This window comes from Aspergillus niger (assembly GCF_000002855.4).
Source record: "Aspergillus niger supercontig An01".
Classification (NCBI taxonomy): Eukaryota; Fungi; Ascomycota; class Eurotiomycetes; order Eurotiales; family Aspergillaceae; genus Aspergillus; species Aspergillus niger.
Window position 1 is genome coordinate 2840989 of NT_166518.1, and position 23063 is coordinate 2864051.

The window sequence follows — 23063 nt, forward strand, 5'->3', positions numbered from 1 at the left end:
CCAGTTAGATCGAGGCCCACTGCTCAGAGATGATGATGCTGCCTGATTACTTGAACCGGAATCACCAACTAGTAAAAATAAAACTGTCCCGTCAGAGATATAACCTAAATATACATGCATCAAAAACACCAAGTTACCAACCTCATAGCCCCAATGCAGGTGGACGGCGTGACAGTGAGACATATCGAGATGTTGCATGACTTGGTGGCAAACATCAAGTGAAGTAGTGCATCAGCAAAGAAGTAAAAGCCTTCATGAGAGCTCCGGGCAACAGCTTCCTGTGGAAGACAGGCAACTCTCTATGAGGATCCTGAAGCTTGATCTAGATAAGCCTGGTACAATGATGGATGACAAAAGGTCCCCTCCCCCACAACTGACCTGTCAAGCAACGGTTAGCGTAGAATTAGTTTGGAAATAGCTTGCATGTTAGCGTACTGAGTAGATCTCTACTCTCACATAGTACCGAAGAGTGCCTCCATGGAGATAAAGTAAACATTCAAGTCTACCCCGCAATATGTCGAAGAATCGCTCAAGGACCTGCTAGCATTGATTGTGAGCGCATGCGAAAGGAAGACCAGGAGGGCAGCCAGGAGGGTGACCTTCACGCCAGAGTTAACAGGGTGTTTCAGATTGGTGCACTGCCCATGTATCTTTTCATTCCAGATTTAAAGAAATCTTCCTCTCCATACGTAACTGACCCGGAATGTACAGTGTGGTGGGCGATCCGGTCTGTGTGATTTTGTCCATGATATAAACGTTTTATGCGCCACTCACGAACGGCCATCGAGAAGGCACCCTTGCAGGTCTACATCTCAGCACTTATTTACACTCCTGAACAAAGCCTTGTCCGGAAGCAGTACGAGAACGCAATCCCTGAGTGGATAATTGAGCCACCAGCGATGCGGAAATCCTGGAGCCCTTTATTACAGACACTGGGAGGTTATGAGGCCCTTAGTGATATCTCTGACGTATGCAAGGGTCTCGCCTTATCACCCGATGGCAAGCTACTTGCAACTTCGAAAGTTGAGATCTGGGATACAACTACAGGAACACTTCTTAACACCCTTAAGCCGATGGGGATTGGGTGCTCTGTCTCATTCTCCAGAGATGGCAAAGAAGTCATATCGTTATCTAAGGAAGGAAATGTAAGAGTGTGGGATGTGTCCTCGGGGCGCTTAATAAAACAGATAAAATCCCCCATGCAAGGCCAGTGGGCTCTTGCGCAAACCTTTTCCATTGACAGGGCCAGAGCAGCTTCGTATTCATTGGGTGGAACGCATTTACTTCTTGACATCAAGCAATGGAATGTAACAAAGTCATTCAAGCCTCACGAGTCGAAGCTATTGTCTATGGCGCTTTCACCTAATGGTGAGCTTCTGGCAACTCTATGTACAAAGGGAACAGTTCGGGTGTGGAACACAACGGACGCTACTTTGGATCATTCCATTGAAGCAGGTGATCCCAAGAGAATCTCAACAGGGAAGGTGGCATTCTGCCCTACTGAGGATGTAATTGCCGTTCTATGGGCCAGAACTATATCCGTCTGGTGCCTGAAAACGCACCACAAGCTCAAATCCTTTTTCGTTGACGACGTCAGGGATCTCACCTTCTCCCAGGATAGCAAAACCCTGATCAGCAGTGGGCTTGACCAACAACAGAAAGGAAAAGTCAAGTGGTGGGATTGGGCTTCTGGCACGGAGGTCAAGACAACTTATGGCGGCGGTCAGCTGCTCCAGCTGTCACCCGACGGCAGGCTGTTGGCATCTGCGCAGGACTATCAAAGCGACCAAAGAAATCTAATTAAAGTATGGGATGCCACATCTGGAGACCTCCTCCAAGCTCTGGATGATAGCACAAGCCCTGCACAGGTTTTCGAATTTTCTAATAATGATCTCTCCTGGCGACTAAGTTTGTTCAGGAAGGTATTCGCTTGTGGGACCTTACGGGGAAACCAGTGAACAAAAATTCTATGAGACAATTTTCGTCGTCTCATATTTACCAGCTGTACCTAGCTCCTGACCACAACAGTGTCGCGGTCATGAGCGATTGTATATTTCTTTGCAACGTCCGGACCAAAAGCCCGGCAATGGAAGTTGAGAGTTGGTTCCCTCACAAGGCTTTGTTTTCTCCAGACGGGCGTTTGTTTGCCAATCACACCAAATCAAGTGATCAGGTATGGAGCATGGATACTGGGAAGCTGGTGTGCATACTCCCTAAGACATCCTGGGAAGATTCAGAGTTCGCTTTCAGTCCTAATGGTGATATCTTCGCGCAAGCCGTATGGATAAGAGGGTCTCCGGACTTGATGATGAATGACTCTGAGATTAAACCCGACTTGGAAGAGCAGCCTCCTCAGCGTGATTTTGGCTATGATAGAGAGAGCTACTCGATTAACTTGTGGAACAGAAAGACTAGGGAGATCGGACCAGTGCTGAATGGGTCTGGGTGTAATATATCTTCTTTGTCATTCTCCCCAGATGGAGAGCTTCTGGCTGTAACATTGCCTGACCGAGGCATTTCGATATGGAGCTTATCATCTGGAAAGCTCAAAACGATGCTACTGATATCTGACAGTGATGGCAATATCTCTCACACTGCATGGTCCCCCGATAACACACATCTAGCATCCGTGTCTGGTAATGGCACTGTGTTGCTTTGGGATACAGTTACTTGGACCTTGAGGAGGTTGATAGGAGATTACCTGGGAGGGGAAAGGCATACACCGAGGGCGATCGCATTCTCTCCGGATGGCACATTGCTGGCCTCTGGATGGACCAGAGGCTTTTCTTCTTGGGGACCGCATTCTCCCGAAAGTGGAACAAGCCTGTGGGATGTGAAGACAGGCATCCTCATTGGTACTCGAGGTGTTGCAGCTAGCCGGCAAATTCTCTGCTTCTCTGCCAATGGGACAAGCATAATGACGGACATCGGTCGAGCTGACGTTCGGTCCTTCTACAAGGGATCTGAGTACGCCTCCTCGCGTGATCTGGCAGTATTTGAAGATGAATGGGCCCGGATTGGAAATGAAGCGATCCTGCTGCCTAATGACTACCACGCTACATGTGCTGCTGCTACTGATGATGATCTACTAATAATGGGCCATGCATCTGGCAAAGTGACTTTTCTTCGAGCCAAGGCACCTGAAGATTAGATTTGAACACGATTAATGCATACAGATAGTGGGCCGATAATAGAATTAAGACCATGCGTTTGACTGAAGGCTAAATCCAGTCTAGCAGTAGTAAAGTAGTTTCTGTTTCTTAATATACTGTCCAGTTGCTGAGCGAATGCCGCATATAGTCTGCCTTATCCATCTTGAATGAACTACATAAATTTAAACATTATATACGGCTCGCATGGGGACCGCGGCCCTGCAGTAGCTTCCAGGGTAGTGGCCACTATGGTGGGTAGTCCCGGGAGAGAGGGCCCTTGTGAGGGAGCGTTCGGGGCAGCGCTGAGCGAGGCGGAGGGTCCACAGCAGATCTAGTGAACGATAGAAGTGCCAACACAAAACAACTTCAGGGGACGTTTCTAGGAGAGCATACATAGCTTCTGCGGGGTAAAATCTTCCCCCACCCGCCATGAATAACCTCAGCCTTCCGACAACAGGCCCGCGCCTCGAGTTAACATTCAAGTGCTGCGTTTCTTGCATATATAGAAAAGCAAAAATAGGGCCTATGAATTACACCCACCACTAATGTTCGCCGTCACAGGCCAGAAAGGCAGCCGTGTTTTGTAAATTCTGGCTGTTTCAAAGTCAGCAAGTCCAAGGGTCATTTGGCTCTTGCCTGTGATAAGAATGGTGAGTGCTCAGGCTCTGGATCCTACTACAGGAACAATCAGAGTCTGGGATGAACAACTGCCCAAGGCAATGTGGACATTTAAGCCGACAACTTATTAGCAATTCGGAACCCACCCTTTCCTAAAGGCTTTCTCCAAACGGGACACTAAGGTAATTCGTAATATCCGTCTTGATGGCGAAAACCTGGAGTGCCGCCACAAGTGAGTGCGGAGATATTCTGCGATGCGAGCGATCCCTACCTAAAGACGAATTCAGGACGCGTTAACCTGGACCTGAATCCTTGCAGATGAGAGGAAGGCACAGGGTTGGACTTTCCGCCTGATCCCGCGATTGCTGTGATATTCCGCGGCGGCGCGGACCTGGGCTCCGGTGATGACGGTGATAGCGAGGTCCGCGACGCCGCCACTTCGTACCCCGGTGAAAGTGAGAGGTTGGTCAAACAAATCAAGAGCAAACAGCACGGCTGGAGCGCCAGCCACAGCTCTTTCTGGATTGCCTATGGAGCTGAAATGTGCTTTTGTTGGCCATTAAACCCCCCCCCCCCCCCCAAAAAAAAAGGGTTTCATGCGCGGAAGTCATGACTGAAAGGACGGGACACGATCCCGTGACATAGTGGGAAGTACGCAAACGGCACTTCACGAGCAGCATGATCTAGGTATTATGTGAGAGGTGTTTCTCTTCATACAAACTTTCTATTCTCCCTTTTGCCTATCTGCCATGCCAGAGTCAATTTTAGCTAACCCACAAACTTCTCAAGTAAACTTTTTGCCACTAACCACTTTTCTCTTTCTTCTAGATAACCCTAATGCACTAAATTTCATATATAGGTGTAGTAGAAGGATACGGCTGAGTATCTCTTCAGTGTCTGGGCCCAAGCTCACTACGGGTTCATCTATTCATTCAGTGAGAACCGTTGACCAGACCTAGGGGTCTATTACTACCACGCGGAAGAGTATTTTTAGTAACAAAGAAGATCCTCACATGCCTTTCCTTCCAAAGAACTCTTAGATTCCAAGCCGGTAGCTTCACGATGAAGAATTAGTTCCACAGGCCAAAAGGAGATGAAGATTTTCTTTCTCTCTAGAAGCCAACGGCTGCGATTAGCCGCAATCCAAGATACCCCATGGGGTGTCGATCTCAGATCCGCGTTCCAGCAAAAGCTTTACCATGGACACTTTACCCCGCGTATGACGCGATATGGAATGACCAGAACTGTATCTTGCTTCAAGATATGGTAGCTACAAGATTACAATGAATACTATAGTAATAGTACTGTAGTTGAAAATAATAGTATCATAAGAATCTGAGTTATTCAGGGAACCTAGAAATAAGTGGATTGTTCAGTAAAAAAGAGGTTAGAAATTTAACCCTACAAGGCCCGAAAAATTCAATGTACTAGAAAACCTATACTTATAGAAGACTGCAATGCAGCGGCAGAGTTTCCGTGGACTTTCGGCCGAATCAAGACAAATCCGTCTCAATTGTTAGCATGCATTCCCTATAGTTTCGTTTCATGGTAAGACAGCCTTCTGAGGCTGTATCATGGGCCTTCTTAGGGTTTTTTTCCGTACAGCTCTTGGGACTCACATGTGATAGATGTCACTTACTGAAGCTTATTTGCAAACAGCATAGAAACCAAAGTCTCGATCCAAAATGAAATGAACAATGAATCATCGACTAACACTAGATTTCATATGCTAGCCTCAGCAAAGTACCTTGTGATTGCGTCTGTATGCTCAAGGGCGGTCTTAGGTTGCGTTCTGGGTTATTCTAGGCTTTATGCAGTGGGCCGTTTGCAAATAAAGTTTAATGTAATAGGAAACGTTATACACCATCTAATTGCATGTCAGACAGAGGCCACAAAGTAAGGCGCAAATCAAGTCTTACGGTCATGGGTCCGCCAGTGAAACTCTAAGAAATGGGTATGACATTATCATGAAGTCCCTGTCAGTGGTCCACTATTAGGTTTGGTACTTAGAATTAGTTATGACTTTGGGTTCACTGTACAAGCCTTCTCAGGTTAGTACTACCAGTACCGACCTACGTATAAAACCTCCCTGATATATCCTGGAGTTTGAACCTAGGACTTCTGTTATCTATCCTTCTTCCATATACTGAAGCTACCACATCATAAGTCAAGACTTGAGCTCTTTTTCCACCTACAAGACTATTTGGTGCAGTCACTATGCCCACATCTTATGGAATTTTCAGATGGGTTGCTCCAAATCGAGCAGATGCAGTATTTGATGTCGATGGTTATGACTCTCAGTGCTCTTTGACCCTCAATCCAGCGCTTCCAAATTTCGGCACCGCGTCAGCAAAATTGAATTACGATACTACAGAACAACTCACGGGTACACATAGTTTCGAGGGCCACATTGGTAGTACAGATTTTGAAACCGCTTTTGATAACACTCCTAAAATCGCAGGCCAGCTGCCCATGCCCGTTGACCAAAATTTCAGCACACACGGCATTGGATCGTGGACACAAATCTATTGATAGTCAAAGGTATGTACTTTCGTTGAACTTAGTAGCTAGTTGGCGCATCCTTCAGGAGAGACTAAAACTTAAAACACTGAAAGTGTGTTACAGAAGCCAAAGAAATGCTTTGACCAGCCCTGGGGAGCAAGCTGGCAAGTGGCCTTCATATTTATGACCTGTCTAAGTTTGATTATGGTTTTTGTAATCTTTGCAAGCCTCAGTACAGGTTTTTGCTCCTCAACCAGAGGGGTTTTTCCCTGCACTTATATGCGAATGCAGAGGCAACTATAGCTTAATACATAATATGCTTTTATCACCTTGACTACTGTTGAAATTCTTTAGTTGTTTATAAGACACCCCACGTGCTATTGCAGAGTGCACCCCGACTCCGTCGGGGCCGCTAACCTGCGGTTGTATGTTGGTCGCCGCCATCGACCTATAGATGTCAACTGTTTTTGTTATCGTTACAGCAGTGCTAATTCAGAAATAGATGTTCCAGTAGTTGGCTGGGCCCACTCCCAGAAACGACATCATAATAGCACTTTGGAGAATGACAATCTTGCTGATATCTTCACCGGGATTGAAGAGGACTTCTATCAATGTATAAAAGATTGAGCGGAGTCTGCGGTCTGCAATACAGATTTTACACAGGGGTTGGTCGCGATGAAGCAAAAAGAATGTTCAAGAATAATAGGATGATTCCATTTGCATGCTGCTGAAGAAGCTCTTGATGATTTCACGAATAGATAAGCGGGGTTATACGCGTTTTATGAAGACATTCAGGAGAGTGCCCAGGTGGGCTTCGTCGGAACATTTAAACACCTCTTTGTTACGTTCCAGGTCCTCAGGTGGGATGTAAATGCCGTCCTCGTGGTTATTTCGGGAAGTGATCGAACATGGCAGACCACGAAATATCTCCACAGCATGTAGCGGTGTCATCGGATCCGGCAGATAGCTGCTGGAACAGAGAGTCTGTGACTTTTGCGCCATCGGGAGAAGAGAATGATCCCCAAATGACATTGGTTGATGCGGTGAGTGGTGTCTTCAAACGCAGGGTGTGGCACGGCTGCGGTAGTTGCATGTTAAGTAAGATAGGGGGCCGCTACTCACTGTTGGGGTAGACATTCAAGCCTCTGGAGACGACCGAAGACGCAGTCCGGGTGTATGAGCACCGCCTGGTCTCAGCGCGAGTACAATGGCCATTATAACGTTGAATGCAGTTTTTATTGGGCACTTTATACGCTTCTGATTGCATCGCCTACATAACTTGCCGGCTTTCTCGTAGATTGCTGCGTTGGGGGCATGCCAGGAAGGTTGCTCACAAGCGACACAACTGTGAACCCCCGATCGTAAAAGTTTTTACAAACTGAGTTGGTTATTAAGATAACATGAGGAATCCCGATCAAAGGGTGCATGCAAGCTCAGTCCGGCTATATAGACGGGTATATGCATGAAGGGCTGCATTTGGTGGCAGTCTTCGATCGTACTGTAGTAGTCGCGATTCACCCGGAGTCGAATGTAAGGGGGGATGAGTAGGATGAGAAGGTTTGCTGTGAAAAAGCGTAGTTTTATACATATTTGAACTGGAAGGTACTGGGAATTGTGGTTTGTGATTGGGGCGCGGCTTATCAGCTTCAATATCCCCAGTGGGCGGATTTACCGTCTGGCCGAACATCGGAAGACCGGCATACTAGTTACTAGTTTCGTACCCTGGTCATGTCTTAGTGAAACTTCTTGAACTTATATAAGGTGCGCAATGCCTCCGCATAGGACATCATCTCATTCAACTACGAGATTCCATTATCTTACAATCTTCCATCTTCCCAACCCTACACAACTATCCCCCGTCCCTCCAGCTATAACAAGCACAATGGAAGCAACAGATCAGCAGCAGCATCCCATCACCTGCGTAGCAGCCTGCCACGTCGCACCCCACTTCCTCTCAGCCAAGGAAACCACCCAAAAAGCCATCTCGCTCATCCACGAAGCCGCCCGCCACGGGGCACAACTAGTCGTCTTCCCGGAATCCTACATCGCAGGCTTCCCCCTCTGGAGTGCCCTGCGCGCCCCAACAGACAACCACGCCTTCTTCGAGCGCATGGTGGCCGAATCCATCACCGTGAAGGACCTCGACGGCCAAACAGGGGAAGAAGTAGCCGCGCTGTGTGCCGCAGCACGCGAGACCCAAACCGCTGTGAGTATCGGCATCTCGGAGCGCGCACCCGCCAGCACAGCCTGCCTATACAATACCAATCTAATCATCAACATCAACGGCGACATCCTCGTCCACCACCGCAAGCTCGTGCCCACCTTCTTCGAGAAACTCACCTGGAGTCCCGGCGACGGGCACGGTCTGCGCGTGGCGGATACCTCAGCCGGGCGCATTGGAGCCCTTATCTGCGGCGAGAATACCAATCCGCTAGCCCGGTATGCGCTGATGTGTCAGCGCCAGCAGATCCATATCTCGAGTTGGCCATGCGTGTGGCCGACGCGCGTGCTGGCTGGGGAAGATGATGATGAGGAGGGAGATCGGAACTACGACAATGTGCTCGCGAACCGGCTACGCGCCGCAGCACACTGCTTCGAGGCCAAATGCTTCGGTGTCATGTGCAGTGCTGTCTTGGATCAGACGGCTATTGAGACCTTGCTGGATGGGGCGCGCGAGCCGGGCCGCTTGCGTCGTGCCCTGGAGGCGTCACCGCGTGGGGTCAGTATGTTCTTGGATCCTACGGGCGCGCCGGTGCCCGGCTGGACGGTCGATAAGGAGACGGGAGCGAAGCAAAGTCAGGAGTTTCTGCAGCTAGAGGAGGGCATTCTGTACGCAAATCTGGATTTGCGTAGGACTGTTGAGGGGAAGCAATATCATGATGTCGTGGGCGGGTATCAGCGGTTGGATGTCTTTGATCTGCGGGTGAATCGCTCTCGTAGAGAGCCAGTGCAGTTTGTGGAGTAGGTCATACTAATTTAGGACTCATTTAGTATCATAATAGCGAACTGGGAGTGCGGAGTGTCTCCAAATACAAGGAAGTGGTTTGAAACGGCGGGAGGCAATTTCGCCCTAAATTGGGACCATTCTCCCTTCCTTCGTCCACTACTTCGGAACCATAATTCCATCGTCTCCCTATCCTCACCAATTATTCTTCCTCCAAATCAGAAAGGAGTATCAGGGGATCGATATCAAGACACAATGACAACCTCAGCTACATCAACCCCATTGCCATGGCTAACCGCCACCTTCAGCTACGCCAACATGTTCACCGTGGGCACCTTGTACGCCGCCAGTGCCCTGCACGCCGAGCTTCCACGATCATCAGGGATCTCCCCTGACTGGGCCATGGCGTCCTTTGAAAGCGCCCGTGTTGGTCTGTCCGTCGGGCTTTCGAAAGCCGCTGCCCTCATCGACCGCCACTGCGCCCCTAGGGTAGCAGGTCGCGGCGCCATGCTCATGACCGGCCTAAGTACCCAGTACGCGAGCTTCGCAAGCATCATCGCAGCGTTCTTCCTCGGGGGCATCGGCGTCGGATGGACCTATCTAATCGTGGTCATCACGGTCAGCCAGGCCCTTCCGCAATCTTTAGTTCATCTGCACCAACAAGTCACAGTTGACCAATACGGGTGGAATATAATGGAATAATCAGGATTCGAAGAGTGGATCCCTCACCAGTCAACTTCCTAATCGGGTGAACCGGAACGACAGCCACGGATCACTAGTAACTTATTTGGTCCCGATGCAAAGAATCATACTATAAATGCAAGCCCTAGGCTCATTCCCCAGCAAATATGCATTATCGATGACTCCTTTTCCAACACCTATAGAAATTATATTATAAGAATGACCCGCATCGACTTCACTTCACCATCACAACCACCCCTCATCCCCATTCCGCCCCCCACGACCCTCCAAGAGATCCGCACCTCCAAGCTCCGCCCCTTCGGCCCCGTCCTCTCCGCCATCGACAAACAAACCCGTCCCGGCCAACTATACGTCTCCACTACCGGCCTCGAAGACGACGAGCACGATCTGGCCTTCCACGGCGGTATCGACAAAGCCATTCACCAGTACTGCGCGGACCATTACTCCTACTGGGCCGATCGCTTTCCCGAGGCCCGCGCGCGCTTCATACCAGGCGGGTTTGGCGAGAACCTCGTCGCCGATGGCTGGAACGAGCAGACCGTCTGCATCGGCGACAGGGTGCGCATCGGGCCCCCGGGTTCCCTGCGCACCGGCGGCCGCAATGGTTGCGTCCTAGAGGTCAGTCTGCCGCGCCAGCCGTGCTTCAAGCTGAATCAGCGCTTCGGGATCAAGAACTTCGCTCCACTCACTCACCAAGAGGCCAAGACGGGATGGTATTATCGTGTCGTTGAGGAGGGTTGGATTCAGGAAGGCATGGAGATTCGCGTCATTCATCGGAGTCATGCGCGATGGTCCATCGCTCGGCTGCATCACTATGTCCACCGCGATAAGACGGACTTGGCGGCGACGCAGCATCTTATTGCCATGGAGGTCCTGGGGGATGAGTGCAAGGACGTGTTTATTGACCGCTGGAGAGCCCATGAGGAGAAGGAGGCCGCGGCTAAGCGTCCACCTGAGACATGGAGGCAGTTCAGAGTCGTCAGTCATACCGCGGAGACACCTCGTATCGTGCGGCTGGAGCTGGAGGCAGTGCGCCGAAGTGCACCTTCACCTAGTGCTATACTACCCGGCAGCCATGCCCGGCTCAAGCTCCCATCTGGTCTACGCCGGGCCTACTCCATCGTCCATGGCGACACGGATCGCTTCACGCTGGGCGTGGCCCTAGACGAACGCAGCCGCGGCGGATCGAGCTATATCCACCAAACACTCAAACAAGGTGACACAATCCTAGTGGCCTCCGAGATACGGCAGGGCCTCACCATCGACAACATGGCATCTCACCACATCTTCATCGCGGGCGGCATAGGAATCACAGCGCTTATCGCCATGATGAAACGCCTCAAAGACACCAACCAGGACTATTCCCTACATTATGCTGTGCGGAGCACCACCGACATCGCCTTCCAGCCTCTTCTAATCGCCCTACAGTCCCACGTCACCATCTACGACAAATCCCAGGGCCAACGCCTCGACATTGCGAAGATTCTGCGAAATCGCATCTGGAACAGCCACGTCTATGTGTGTGGGCCACAGCGCATGATCGATGACGTGATTCAGACAGCCGCTGGTGTAGACATGTCTTCTGATGAGGTGCATTACGAGTTATTTAATGGTGAGGATGCCGGGGGCGACCCCTTCACTGTGGATGTTGTTGGTCCGAACAGAAAGTCCGAGGGGCTCCAGGTCGGCGCTGAGCAGTCGCTTCTTGAGATTTTGCGGGATGCTGGCTTCGAGATTGGAAGTTCTTGTGAGGTGGGGAACTGTGGCACTTGTAGGGTTTCTGTTCGCTGTGGGAGGGTGCTGCATCGGGGTACGGCTTTGATGGAGTCGGAGCAGAGGTCGGAGATGTTGGCTTGTGTTTCAAGGGGGGTGGGGCATATTGTTGTTGAGCTTGGTGAGTAGATGGATTGGATATCTGCTGTTGTGTGGGAATTTACGATGTAATGTATACATATAAAATCGAAGGGTATCAACGTTGTGATTGAGCGTGATGTGTACATGCCTTGACCATATACCGGTTGAAAAGGTTGTAGTCTTCGTTCGTCATGAATTTTAATTAATTGGAATCATCATTATCCTCAGTATTATAAGGTCAGATATGCCTCCTGCACTACATTTCTACAACAAATACTCTCGGCTATATCAACCCTTATATAGCCAGAAGCTCGACCGGCTATAAGCCACTTATGTGGACCTCGTAATGCAAGGAGGATTGGGCCTTATCTATATTACAAACTACTCCTCATGCACTCCCTTCAGTTAGCGTGCAGAGCTGCACCGTGCACAACTCGCGGCCCACTAGGACTGCGAATGCTACGTCCTTCTGGATACCTTTGTGGTGATGATGGCGCTATTATAATGGAAACTGAGATCTATCACTTATTTTAGCAAAAGCTTTCCTCTGATAGAGAAGTATCGTTAACCTAATTTTACTTAGTGTATCAATCGCTTTTTACAACATGCAGACATAGATTAGCGATATAAGAGTGCAGCTTGCGGAAGAGAGATTTCGCTATTATCTTGCATCTACTTACGGTGTTTATCCGAGATAGCCACCCTGTTTAGAGAGTTCTCGGTACAACTCAAGGCTGATACTTAGATTCCCAACCTCGCAGCCTCCGCTTTCAGGATTTCTGGCACTTCTTCCTCCAGGCTCTTCTCGCGTGGCATCCACCCCAGAACCCTCCGTCCTCTCAGCGCCTTGCCGCGGGAATTCCAGCCCCAACTCGCGGCCTCGAATCCTGCCGGTGATTTGATCGCCTCGTCCAGTGATAATTCCTTAACTTCTGGCTTTTCCTTCAAGAAACCCAGAGCATGTGCCTTCTCCCCAATCAACTTCGCCAAATCGCCCCAGACATGCTCCCCGTTCTCACAGAGGAAGTATCCTTTCTCTCCCCAGATCTCCTTGTCATCCTTCTTGCTAGGCTCAAGTGCCGCATCAACAAGAGCCCCAAACAAGGTGCTCAGATCATAAACGTGCACATTATTCCAACGTGCTAGGCCCTTGCCGATTTGAGGAGTGTAGTGCTGCTTCAAGATGAAGCTGGCAAGCTCATAGGCCTGTCTACCGCGAGATGAAACAGGTCCTCTTCCTTTTCCGTAGATCGTGGGTGGACAAACAATGACTGTTTTCACTTTGTCGGCATTCTCAGTCCCTGTCTTAAGAACAATTTCATCGATGTTGCGGTGGAAGGCAGCTGCGGGTAGGTTGACCAGTTCGTCTACCCCCTTGTCGTCATTGAATTCTTTCTCGTCGTGCTCGCCGTGGACTTTCTTCACTTCGGAGTCGAAGTATGTCAAGATACCGGTGCCGCCGGTGTGGAGCCAGTAGCCCGGTCTTTCGGCGGAATGGCCCTCGATCATTCCCTTGGCAATGGCATTGGCTGCGCCAACATGGTCGGAGGCGTCGGCAGTATCTGTTTTGTTAGTATATTTCACTTGTACTTATACATGAAGAAATTCAAGGAGATGGAAGCAGGAGGCATACGAAGTACAATATCTGCCCAAGCGGCTTGTTTCGCAAGAACCTCCGAATCGTCTAGACTACCAATAACAGTACGGACATTAGGATATGCCTCGCGGACACGTTTCGCTTTTTCCTCCGAGCGAATTAGCGCAGAATATTCGAAGTTGGGGTGGTGTTGCGACAGATAATAGAAGGCGTCTCCGCCGATGTAGCCGGTCACGCCGGTGATGAAAACCTTGGTGGGCATATCGACGATGAGTGAGAAGTTCGGCGAGGCAGTTCGTCAGGATCGTCCTTGGATACCCTGCGGACCCTGGTGAAGTTGATGTCTTAAATAAACGCTAACTGGATCGGTGTGGGGCAAGTGAGAGTTAAACTAGTTGGTAACTGGTACATGACTTCATAACTTACAAATCATCAAATAATCATCACCCAAGCACTAGCGGTTTTATGCATATTCGGCTGTGTCCACACATGATAGCCAATCACAGCAGCCAATTCTGGATATATGCAGAGTATTATTAAGGCAACGGAGGAATGAAGTATATAACCGGGAAAGTCTCCGGGTTAGCAGTGGAAAATCTCTCCGAGTTATTTAGCATAGGCTAAAGCCGTACTCAGGCCCAGTTATCCAATCGAAAGCTGCTGCTGCTGCATCGGTATTGTCTAAAAGCCCCCCTGCATAATCGTCTTGCGCTGTCCATGGACCGGAATACGAAAGGAAAATATCATCGGACAGGGCAGACCAAGTAGCGACGTTATCGACATTCGATTCCAACATAGGGGCTGCTCCACGTGAAGTATCTAGCCTAGAATCGGCAGGCTGCGAAGCGCCCTCTCCGCGGTCGACAGTCACCCTGCCAAAGTACGGCACGACAATCTCGCGACGCTCTCCTTTGTGCAATTCTTGACTGCTTTCCACGAGGTTTTTGAGTGTAGCATGGCACTGGCCAGACAATGAACCTGGTTGATTCTCCGACCAGCTGTCCAGCGCGATCAGGATCCGTTTGATCAACCCATCATCATGATTTTTATTGGTAGCTCTCTCTTGTACTGCATCTGCGGCAGTATTCCTCCCATAGCCGAGCATATTCAGGAAGACAATCACCGCTGCTGTCAGCGCACTCGGTGCCGACTGTTTGATGCTATTATCTGAGCGTGCCGCAGCAGGGTCACTCTCATGCAGGAGAAGGTACGCTTCTAGAAGAGTCCTTGCGCTCCTCACACAAGCCATCCGACTATACTCTTGCCTATCGTCATGGGACCCCTGCAAGAATAACGGCATGTATAGTTGTGCCTTCAGGCTGTGAACGTGAGCCAGGCGGAAGGCCCGAGTATGTCTCTCTTTGGCATCTCGACATAGTCTAATCTGCCCCAGATCCAGATATCCGACTGGTAAATGTGCCGTAATTTCGTCGATTTGCTCATCAACTCCCGTAACCATGGATAAAGTAGGGCTTTTCTCAGACTGCAGACAATCAATGACCCGGCCAGTCAAAATAGATAGGTGTCGGTAGTGAAAGTTGACGAACAACTCCTCATCTGGTGGAGGAATATAAAGATCACAGAGATTTTCGGGCACTGAATATGGCAGTCCAATCAGCAGACTAACCCATCGGTCGGCCGAAAACAACTGCCAGAAAATTGTATTCAGACTCTTGGACTTCCGGTGAGTCCGATGGATTCCTGCAAGTTGCAAAAGCGTATTAGCCTTACGATATGTAGCCCAGGCACGACGAGGTTGTAAGGAGCTCATGAAGCAGAGTCCTAGGCCTATCAAGCACTGCAGGCCATATGTACTGCTAGCAACTTCATCGTTATTCAGGATCCAATGTTCTACTGGAGGAAGGTATCTTGCAAAATCGCCCGTGCTGAGAGCAAAGCAGAGTAGGAGGCTTCCGACTAGAGCGGGATGACCGGTCTGGAAAGTCCGAATAGCGAACGCCTCAAGGCTGAAATCGTCTTCATCGCCCCAGCTTAGCCCGAAGGATTCGCGCCAGGAGTTCCACCAGTCACTTTTAGTCTGGAATATTCTGCTCATCTCTGGCTCTGTTGGTAATGCCTCAAGTAGGCCTTTGAGCGCTTCAGCATGTTCAGTGGGCAGGTTGGAGAGGCGGGTTTTGTTGCGCTTAGATTCTTGACTTGGTACTTGTTGAGATGCCTCTTGCTCAGGCTCGGAAACTCGACCGATCTGTTTATCTCAGCAAACATTCCAGTCGCAGTATGCTGATTCATCCTACCAATTCATGGTTCAAAAGCTTCATGATCGGGGCACGATCACTCTGTATTGAGTCGACCTCACGTGATGTCCCAACGACACCTCGGGCTGGAGCATGGTTACGACTCAATCCTAGTGATACATGGACCTTTTTCTCTAGATTTTTCAGAGCCCCCAGGACGTCACTGAACCGGTCCGAGCCACTGATGGTCTCCCCGTCGGGTGTGGCTTGCGGCACGGACTGGTTATTTAGGTGTCGCGACTTGGCTCGGCGACGTAGACGTGCTCTATCATCAAATCCAGGGCCCAAATCTAGTGATACACCTTGCGGAACACATATAGACCCTCGCCTGGCACAATTGGAGCACACGTCAGATTCTTCGGACGGAAAGATGCAGCGAACTTTCCGGCGACGACCTGCAGCCCGCCAGGGTCAATGTCAGAGGCACAGCGACAAGCGGAGAAATATTCAATACTCACATGCAGTACAGCTGCGCGTCCCTTTTCTCATTTGCCGATTCTGAATCATCAGGGGCGCTTTGACTATGCAGAGCTTCAACGGCTGGTTGGACTGACCCACTCTGTTCGGACGAAGATGAGGTCGGAGTAAAGTTCGGTCGGATTTGCGGCTGGAGAAAGCGTGGCGAGGAAGTCCGTCCGAGCCTCTTTCGTCCGAACCATGAACTGACTCAACTATCGATGCATGCATATTCTAGTGTCTCTACAGTACAAGTCAGTGCTTATTGGCCACTATACTTCTGTTTTCCGTATAAATTGATCTATTCTGCTTTCAAGGGTCAGTTTGCTGCTGATAAATTTTCATTCGTTCTATGAAAGCCCAACCCAAACCACGTTGTTTTAAGCTTAGAGCCAAACCCCAGTCATGTCAACGACTATATCTGCAGACCAAGTCACAGTCATTGCACGATATCCACTGCAATGTGCAAGTAAAACAGCTATTTCCGCACTGGAGTCTCCAGTTAAACTAGGACCCCTAGATCATATGGTTCTCCCTTTTGTGCCTGTGGATGCTGTCTTTGTTTACAAGAAGCCCATATCAGATGCGAACAGAGATCATATTTCTCTGCTTGAAGTTCGGCGCCTTCGAAGAGCGCTGGCCCTTGTGTTGGATTACTACCCACATTTAACAGGCCGTTTGCACTTCGATCCCAAGAGCCATCGCCCCGAGATCGTTAATCTTGGTAGGGGAGCAGAGCTTCTCGAGGCACACTGTAGCCTACGACTAGATGATATCGAGAGCAAATCAAGCCGTATCCTTCTGACTGATTTGCCGGATTCTGGCAATGCTCTACTGCCGCCCTTCGACTCAACAATAGAGGGGGTATGTCGAGATCCGATCTTGGCCATACAGCACACTCGCTTCGCCTGTGGAAGTGTCGCCCTGGGTTTCCGTATACATCATATTGTCTGTGATGCCTGTGGGTTTTTCCAATTTGTTCGCGATCTGGCTCAGCTGTACCGTGCTCTCAGGCCTGCAGAAGGATGTGAGAAGGATGCAGGGATACCACTCCTTTCTTCAGCACCAGAAATCCGCTCCTACCTTCGAGATTCGGACTCCATGACATCGGAAGAGCGCCAAGCTGCACTCAAGTACAACCCATCAGCATATTACCTAGTCAAAAATTCCGGCACAAAGTCGAATACTGAGACCCTCACTTCAACGGACAAACCAGTCTCACCCCCAGTCCTCGGCCGCGTGCTACGATTCTCCAGCCAGAAGCTCCAGGAACTCAAATTGCGAGCAACAGATCCCAATTGGCAGGACTGGGTATCAACCAATGACGCCCTAGTCGCCTACCTATATCAACTCACCTATCGCGCCCGGCTCCGTCATCTCACATCACAAGGAATACCAGATTCCGCGGCATTCGACCAGCTCTCTACCGGGATCTTCTCATCCATCAACATGCGTGGACCAACCCGTCTCAACCTCCCCCCTCGATATTTCCCTAACTCCATATACGGCGCATACATGTACCTCCAGCCCGAGACACTGGCCTACGGCCCCCTCTGGAAGATAGCAAAGGCCTTCCATGACATGTCACATGGTATAACACCCGAGCAAATGAAACTGAATACACAATGGCTCGCATTGCAGCCAGACACGAGTCGAATCAGGATGAACTTCGATTTTGACGGCAGCTTTACCACGTCCCAGTGGTCCAAATTTGACATGTACGTAGGAACCGACTTTGATGTCGATCAACATGGAAATGCCATCCCGCCGATCACTGTTTCTCGACCGTTCACGGATGTCTCCCGGGTGGATGGCTTGGCTATGGTTATGGCTTCTGAAGAGCAGTTATACCGGGCCATAGACACAAGTGCATCGAGTAAAGGCCCCTGTGCTGTTTATGTGAACTACACATTGAGTGGGCCGTTGTGGGCTTATTTGGATCAGGATGAAGAGTTTAGGGGGTTGTGTTGCTCATAAATGCATTTTTTATCTCATGTTCAAGCTCCCTTCAGGCGGCTGCTGCCGTGTAGTTCTACCATATTCCACGTTAGTATGGATCACAGTGTAGTACTAGTACTACCAGTATCGACAAAGTGTCGCAGTGAACATATATATTTCGATGACAATGAACAATTTATCGACATATCAGCAAAGCCAAACGAAAAACATATGTCAATAGTTGTGTATCCCTTGACAATTACGGGCTGCATGCCAAGATTTGGCCTGCGACGAAGACTGGGTTTGTCAACAACACAATCATGCGCTATGAATGAGATATTTCGTCTGTGTCTTGCTCATGCAGGCATCAATGAAGTTAGCTTGGTTGATAAAGCAAAATTATGAAACTCTTCATATCAACTAGCATCATTGGTCTAGTGGTAGAATTCATCGTTGCCATCGATGAGGCCCGTGTTCGATTCACGGATGATGCACTTTCCTTTTTTCTTTTCTCTCTTTTTTTTTTTTCTTATATTCCTACCCGCCCCATAATTTCACAATTAATATCCCAATGCTGCTCGGGCTGTTGAGACTACTTTCTTTTCGGCCACACCTCAGTGTTACTCAGAAATTGTCATTTCATGTAGCATCTCAATATGATTAACTTCTAAGCTCCTCCGGACATTTGACCAAGCCGACGAGAGGCTATGTGGCTAACCTATGATAAAACCGAACTAGATAGAATGTGCTATTTACAGAACCTAGTATGCACCCTTCCGCTTCTTGTACTTGGGCTGGTCAACCGACTCGACCTCCCCAAGGGCAGTCAGCACTGGAGTGGTGTAACTCAACTCCAAGCTTTCCAACTTGCCGCCGGCAGAGTCGAGAGCCCACAGGGTCACCGCCAACCAGTTCGTTCCGCGATAGTTCAGGATTCCCTCGGGGACAGGGAAGCTGGTCTGAGGTCCGATGTTGCTTATGTATTTCGCATACTGATATCCGTTGACGTAGACCTGCACGCGGTACGGGGATGGCGTAGTGCTGTTACCGATGTTGAGGAACAGTGGGACATCCCATCCCTTCGGCAGGTCAAGGTCAAAACTGGCGCTGTAGAAACCAATGCCTGCCTCAGAGAGACCCTCCAGAGGGCTGGAAGACTTCCAGTTCTGGCTGGGAGGCTCGGGCTGGTGAAATCCTTGGCGCTCAGCGTAGAGACCACCCTCGTTCAGAGGACCTCGGACCTTGTCTTCGTAGTCCTCGCCGCCAAGGTTTCCGGTCAACTTCCAGCTAATTGCGCTGCTTGGCCGTCCGGCAAGCAGGAAGTTGAGAATACCACGCGGGGTCTTCATTAGGTCCTCACCAACAGTCCAGTTCTCCTCAAGGCCCATGTTGTCGATCACAACGGTGATCACATACGTCTTGCCTGCCTGGAGCTGAGGCAGATTGTAAGTGGCATTGTAGTCGGAGTTGGCATAAAGGCCAGTCCAGGAACCGAGGTATGTTCCGTTCAGCCAGACAGAGCTTCCAAATGCTGATCCACCTTGCGTATCGATAGCAAAGGTGCTCTCGTTGCCCGTGGCGGTGAAGTGTCCGCGGTAAAGCAGGTATCCGGTGTGGAAGCCGTAATCGGATGAGTACAGAGAGGTAGGGGTCGTCAGAGAACGAAGCGTATTCTTGGTCTGCTTGAGGTCTGCGGCGGGCCAGAGAGAATCATCGTAGGAGGACTGGATCTCCGGAAGAGTGTCCACGTACTTCCAGTCCAAGTCCTTCAGGCTGGGAAGCGAGATATCAGGGGCATTGTAGTCGACTGTAGCTGACCAGATGCCGTTCTTGTCGACGGTGTGCGATGTCTTATCTCCATTGATGAACAGATTCTTAGCAGTGGAGGGGACGCCAATGACTTCAACGGAAGTGGTAGCGTTGAAGTCTGCGGTGAGGTAAAGACCGCTGCCCTTCAGGTACGCAGTCCGAACAAGGTAGCCCGCTTTGACGATGATGGATGATGCGACCTTCTCTGGGGTGCTAAAACCTGGTGAAGTGCCGTCTGTGGCAAGTTGAGGCACCCAGTAGTTATAGGCAGAGTTCCTGTCTGTTACTAGTCAGCTTGATGTAACTCGGGCAGTTGGATGGACCTACCAAGAAGGAGAATTTTCAGGTCCCCAACTTGGATGATACGACGAGTGGTCGACACATCCCAGCCGACCACAACTGACGAAGAGGTCTGCTTTGACGAGATGCCAGACTCGGATCCTTCAATCACCGTGACATTCGACTTGGTTGAAATGGCAAGTTCGTGGTGCTCACCAGCACCTCCGTAGAGCACGAGGACCTTTCCGTCGGCGAACTTCTTCCAGGTAAAGACCTCGGCCGTGGAGTAGATGATATTGGTTCCAGAGACATTGTAGTCGGTCACGTGTATCTTTGAATCGCGTCCATTAAGTGTGAGTGTACCACCAAGCTGAGGGATAGTCACGCTACCGGCACTGGTAGGAAGACGAAGCTTGTATGATGTTGACTCTTCGCTGCTGTAGTCCGAATGTCTGACCACGAAGAAAGAGCCAGTGCTGTTTCCGAGCAAAGGCGTTACAGTCAGGTCTGTGGTATCAGCGTAACCGGAAGTTGTCAAATTGCCAGGACTAGCCGTCAAATAGCCCGGAGATACTTTGGCAAAGTTGCCAAGTAGCTTGAGTTCACTGTATTTCTCGCGGGTGATGTTGCGAGATTCTGTCACAGCCGAACCATAGTCGTAGGAGGTGTATCCATTAGGATAACCGAGGTTACCCCAGTTAGTTCCACCAAAGATCTACACATATTAGCTGCAATCCAGCGTAAAAATCCAATGCACGTACCATGTAGAGGTTCATAATGGCAATCTGGAAGCTAAAGTCGTTCTTATAGAACACTCTCTCGAACTCATTGTTCAGGAGTTCGGAGCACGCAGCGAATCCCGGTCCTCCCCAAGGGTCGTACGAACCGCCTTGGAACTGCGAGGTGTTAGCCCCAAAATGCTGACTAGAGTACGTATATACTGACCTCGACTATCGCATATGGTGTGGTCGGGCTTTGCTCAAGATGAAGGGTACGGAAATTGGTAGGTAGGTCACCCGAGGGCCATACCGTAGGGTTCGCCTAGACAAATTAGCTACAAGCACACCGAGACTCAAGAATAAACATACGCAGTCGAACCCAAGCCTATGATTGTCAGCCAGTGTTCAAAGTCAAGGGCATGCTGAACTTACGGGTAGCTATCATGGCCGTAAATATCGACTGCTCCCTTCCCGGTTCCAGGAGCATTGTTCCCGGAAGCCGAGGCATCGTTATTGATCAATGGAATGACGACACCGGCGTTACGAGCCTGGTCTTCAACATACTGCATGTACACTGGATCGGGGAATTCAACACCGCAGCAGCCACTAGTGTACTCATTTTCGGGCTGATACAGGATGATCGGACCGCCATTGGTAATCTGGTACTTGGCAATTGTTGCAGCGACGTGAGAGACGTAACTGTGGAAAAGTCAGCAGGCGCCATAGGCCTCCCGGGCGAGTTTCACCATACTTATCTGTAGCATCCAGGTAAGCCTTGTCGCTTGAGCGAAGAGTACCATTGACTCTCTGCAACCACCCCGGAAATCCACCGCCGGAACTCTCTGCGTTGATGTACGGGCCTGGACGGGCAAGCAGGTAGATACCTGCTTCCGAAGCCGCGTCGAAGAACGGCTCCAAATCAAAGATGCCGTCTGCCCTGTATTCCCCCGGTTTTCCTTCAACGAGGGCCCAATCGACGTAGAAAGACACACAGTTAAACCCTAGAGCTTTGACCTTCTGGAAGATGTCAAGCTGAAGTTCTTTTACAGGTAGACTAGAGCAATCAAAAAAAAATCCCGAGTCAACCTCAGTATAGATAGAAGAAGGAAGGGCTGTAGTACCGGAATGGATGAAATTCGCCACTGAAGATCATGATCCTTTCGCCATTGATAAAAAGGGACTTGTCATCCCAAGTGACCTAGTAGGCACTATGTCAGTTTGCTAGAAGTGCTGCCATCCATGGACGTACATACGTATTTCTGCAACAGTTCCCGCTTGGCCGGGTCAGAATGCTCCGTAAGGGTAAAGCCATTGATTCGATGCTTAATGGACGCCCCAGCAGCCTGTGCCGCCAGCAAGGCAATAGCACAAGCGGAGGAAAGCTTCATGATGCAACACACCCGGGGCGAACGTAAACGCCAATGGGTCGAAGGCACGAGTGATTGTCAAATTCCGCGAGAGTTCAGGGAAGCATCATGCCAGCCGGCACCGGGGAGATGAGCCACTTTATTTGTCTCATTCCACCCCCTCAATGTCCCTCCCGACGCTGAATAATGTACGAAGCTGTTGACATACTAGCCGAGCCACGAGTCTGGTCCTCGCAACATCGACATCATCGTGGAAGGAGGGGAAGTGGGCCCTGCAGGATCAATGGGTGGTCTCGAGTGTCTAGCATGGTTTTAGTTGCACATAGCGCAGCGTACAGGGTCTGAAAAGGGCCACGATGCCCAAGCACGCTCGCAGGACACAGTGAGATTGCGAAGGGAAGCAGGCAACTGGAATGACGATCCTCCACAGGGACGGCGCCTCATCCGGTTAGTCTGGCCTAGTTTCTCCGCATCGGCTCTCCCGCGCCGGCTAATTGCTTCTTTACTCCTCTCCCGCTCCCCTCCTCTCGTCTGCAACTTGCCCATCTATCCCTCCTCTATCTGCTGGTCTTTCAAGGGACAGTGACTATCTTCATGCAGGAACACTTAAAGACATGCTCCATCCCTCCTGACGATCAGCTGTCAGCTGGCTTTCCCATAGTTGTGTGTTTTCTCTTTCGTGGTGCCCACCGCGGGAGGACCCTGGAGCCGAAGCCCAATCAGCCTAAGCTTCCGGATGGCTGACCTGCGGGGTGCCACCGGAGAAATCTTGATTTCTTGTCCGTGGTATTGCAGTCACTGACTTGTCTGAAAGTCTAGTCAGTCATCCTCCCACTAGCTATATGACGGAATCCTTCGCCGCCTGCCAACC

The 23063-nt window shown here is 50.1% G+C and overlaps 9 protein-coding genes and 1 non-coding gene across 10 annotated transcripts; 7 read left to right on the forward strand and 3 right to left on the reverse strand.

Moving 5' to 3' along the window:
• Positions 1-301: 301 nt before the first annotated feature.
• An01g12060 (uncharacterized protein) lies at positions 302-3151 on the forward strand (the record flags this gene model as incomplete). Its single annotated transcript, XM_059744500.1, has 5 exons — positions 302-357; positions 443-710; positions 789-1484; positions 1617-1912; positions 2377-3151. 5 exons carry the CDS (start codon positions 302-304, stop codon positions 3149-3151), a joined length of 2091 nt encoding a protein of 696 aa, XP_059603352.1.
• Positions 3152-3974: 823 nt separating this feature from the next.
• Positions 3975-4729, forward strand: An01g12070 (hypothetical protein; the record flags this gene model as incomplete). The annotated part of the gene is made up of 3 exons (XM_059744506.1): positions 3975-4002; positions 4106-4232; positions 4630-4729. The coding sequence occupies 3 exons, from the start codon at positions 3975-3977 to the stop codon at positions 4727-4729; spliced, it is 255 nt and encodes an 84-aa protein (XP_059603353.1).
• Positions 4730-5987: 1258 nt separating this feature from the next.
• An01g12080 (hypothetical protein) lies at positions 5988-6899 on the forward strand (the record flags this gene model as incomplete). Its single annotated transcript, XM_059744510.1, has 4 exons — positions 5988-6183; positions 6266-6311; positions 6342-6384; positions 6627-6899. 4 exons carry the CDS (start codon positions 5988-5990, stop codon positions 6897-6899), a joined length of 558 nt encoding a protein of 185 aa, XP_059603354.1.
• A 1141-nt stretch (positions 6900-8040) lies between these two features.
• Positions 8041-9237, forward strand: An01g12090 (uncharacterized protein; the record flags this gene model as incomplete). Its single annotated transcript, XM_059744517.1, has 2 exons — positions 8041-9024; positions 9064-9237. 2 exons carry the CDS (start codon positions 8041-8043, stop codon positions 9235-9237), a joined length of 1158 nt encoding a protein of 385 aa, XP_059603355.1.
• A 234-nt stretch (positions 9238-9471) lies between these two features.
• An01g12100 (uncharacterized protein) lies at positions 9472-11820 on the forward strand (the record flags this gene model as incomplete). The annotated part of the gene is made up of 2 exons (XM_001389581.3): positions 9472-9885; positions 9982-11820. The coding sequence occupies 2 exons, from the start codon at positions 9472-9474 to the stop codon at positions 11818-11820; spliced, it is 2253 nt and encodes a 750-aa protein (XP_001389618.3).
• Positions 11821-12336: 516 nt separating this feature from the next.
• On the reverse strand, positions 12337-13631 carry An01g12110 (uncharacterized protein; the record flags this gene model as incomplete). Its single annotated transcript, XM_059744531.1, has 5 exons — positions 12337-12341; positions 12453-12475; positions 12527-13272; positions 13312-13334; positions 13406-13631. The coding sequence occupies 5 exons, from the start codon at positions 13629-13631 to the stop codon at positions 12337-12339; spliced, it is 1023 nt and encodes a 340-aa protein (XP_059603356.1).
• Positions 13632-13979: 348 nt separating this feature from the next.
• Positions 13980-16311, reverse strand: An01g12120 (uncharacterized protein; the record flags this gene model as incomplete). The annotated part of the gene is made up of 3 exons (XM_001389583.3): positions 13980-15575; positions 15625-16019; positions 16083-16311. 3 exons carry the CDS (start codon positions 16309-16311, stop codon positions 13980-13982), a joined length of 2220 nt encoding a protein of 739 aa, XP_001389620.3.
• A 174-nt stretch (positions 16312-16485) lies between these two features.
• Positions 16486-18057, forward strand: An01g12130 (uncharacterized protein; the record flags this gene model as incomplete). The annotated part of the gene is made up of 1 exon (XM_001389584.3): positions 16486-18057. The coding sequence occupies one exon, from the start codon at positions 16486-16488 to the stop codon at positions 18055-18057; it is 1572 nt and encodes a 523-aa protein (XP_001389621.3).
• Positions 18058-18441: 384 nt separating this feature from the next.
• tRNA-Gly (GCC) lies at positions 18442-18512 on the forward strand. Its single transcript has one exon. It is a non-coding gene; the product is annotated as a tRNA-Gly (tRNA).
• A 267-nt stretch (positions 18513-18779) lies between these two features.
• On the reverse strand, positions 18780-22213 carry lacA+ (beta-galactosidase lacA-Aspergillus niger; the record flags this gene model as incomplete). The annotated part of the gene is made up of 9 exons (XM_001389585.3): positions 18780-20107; positions 20155-20821; positions 20868-21002; positions 21052-21147; positions 21195-21210; positions 21258-21524; positions 21577-21879; positions 21947-22023; positions 22079-22213. The coding sequence occupies 9 exons, from the start codon at positions 22211-22213 to the stop codon at positions 18780-18782; spliced, it is 3024 nt and encodes a 1007-aa protein (XP_001389622.1).
• Positions 22214-23063: the final 850 nt, after the last annotated feature.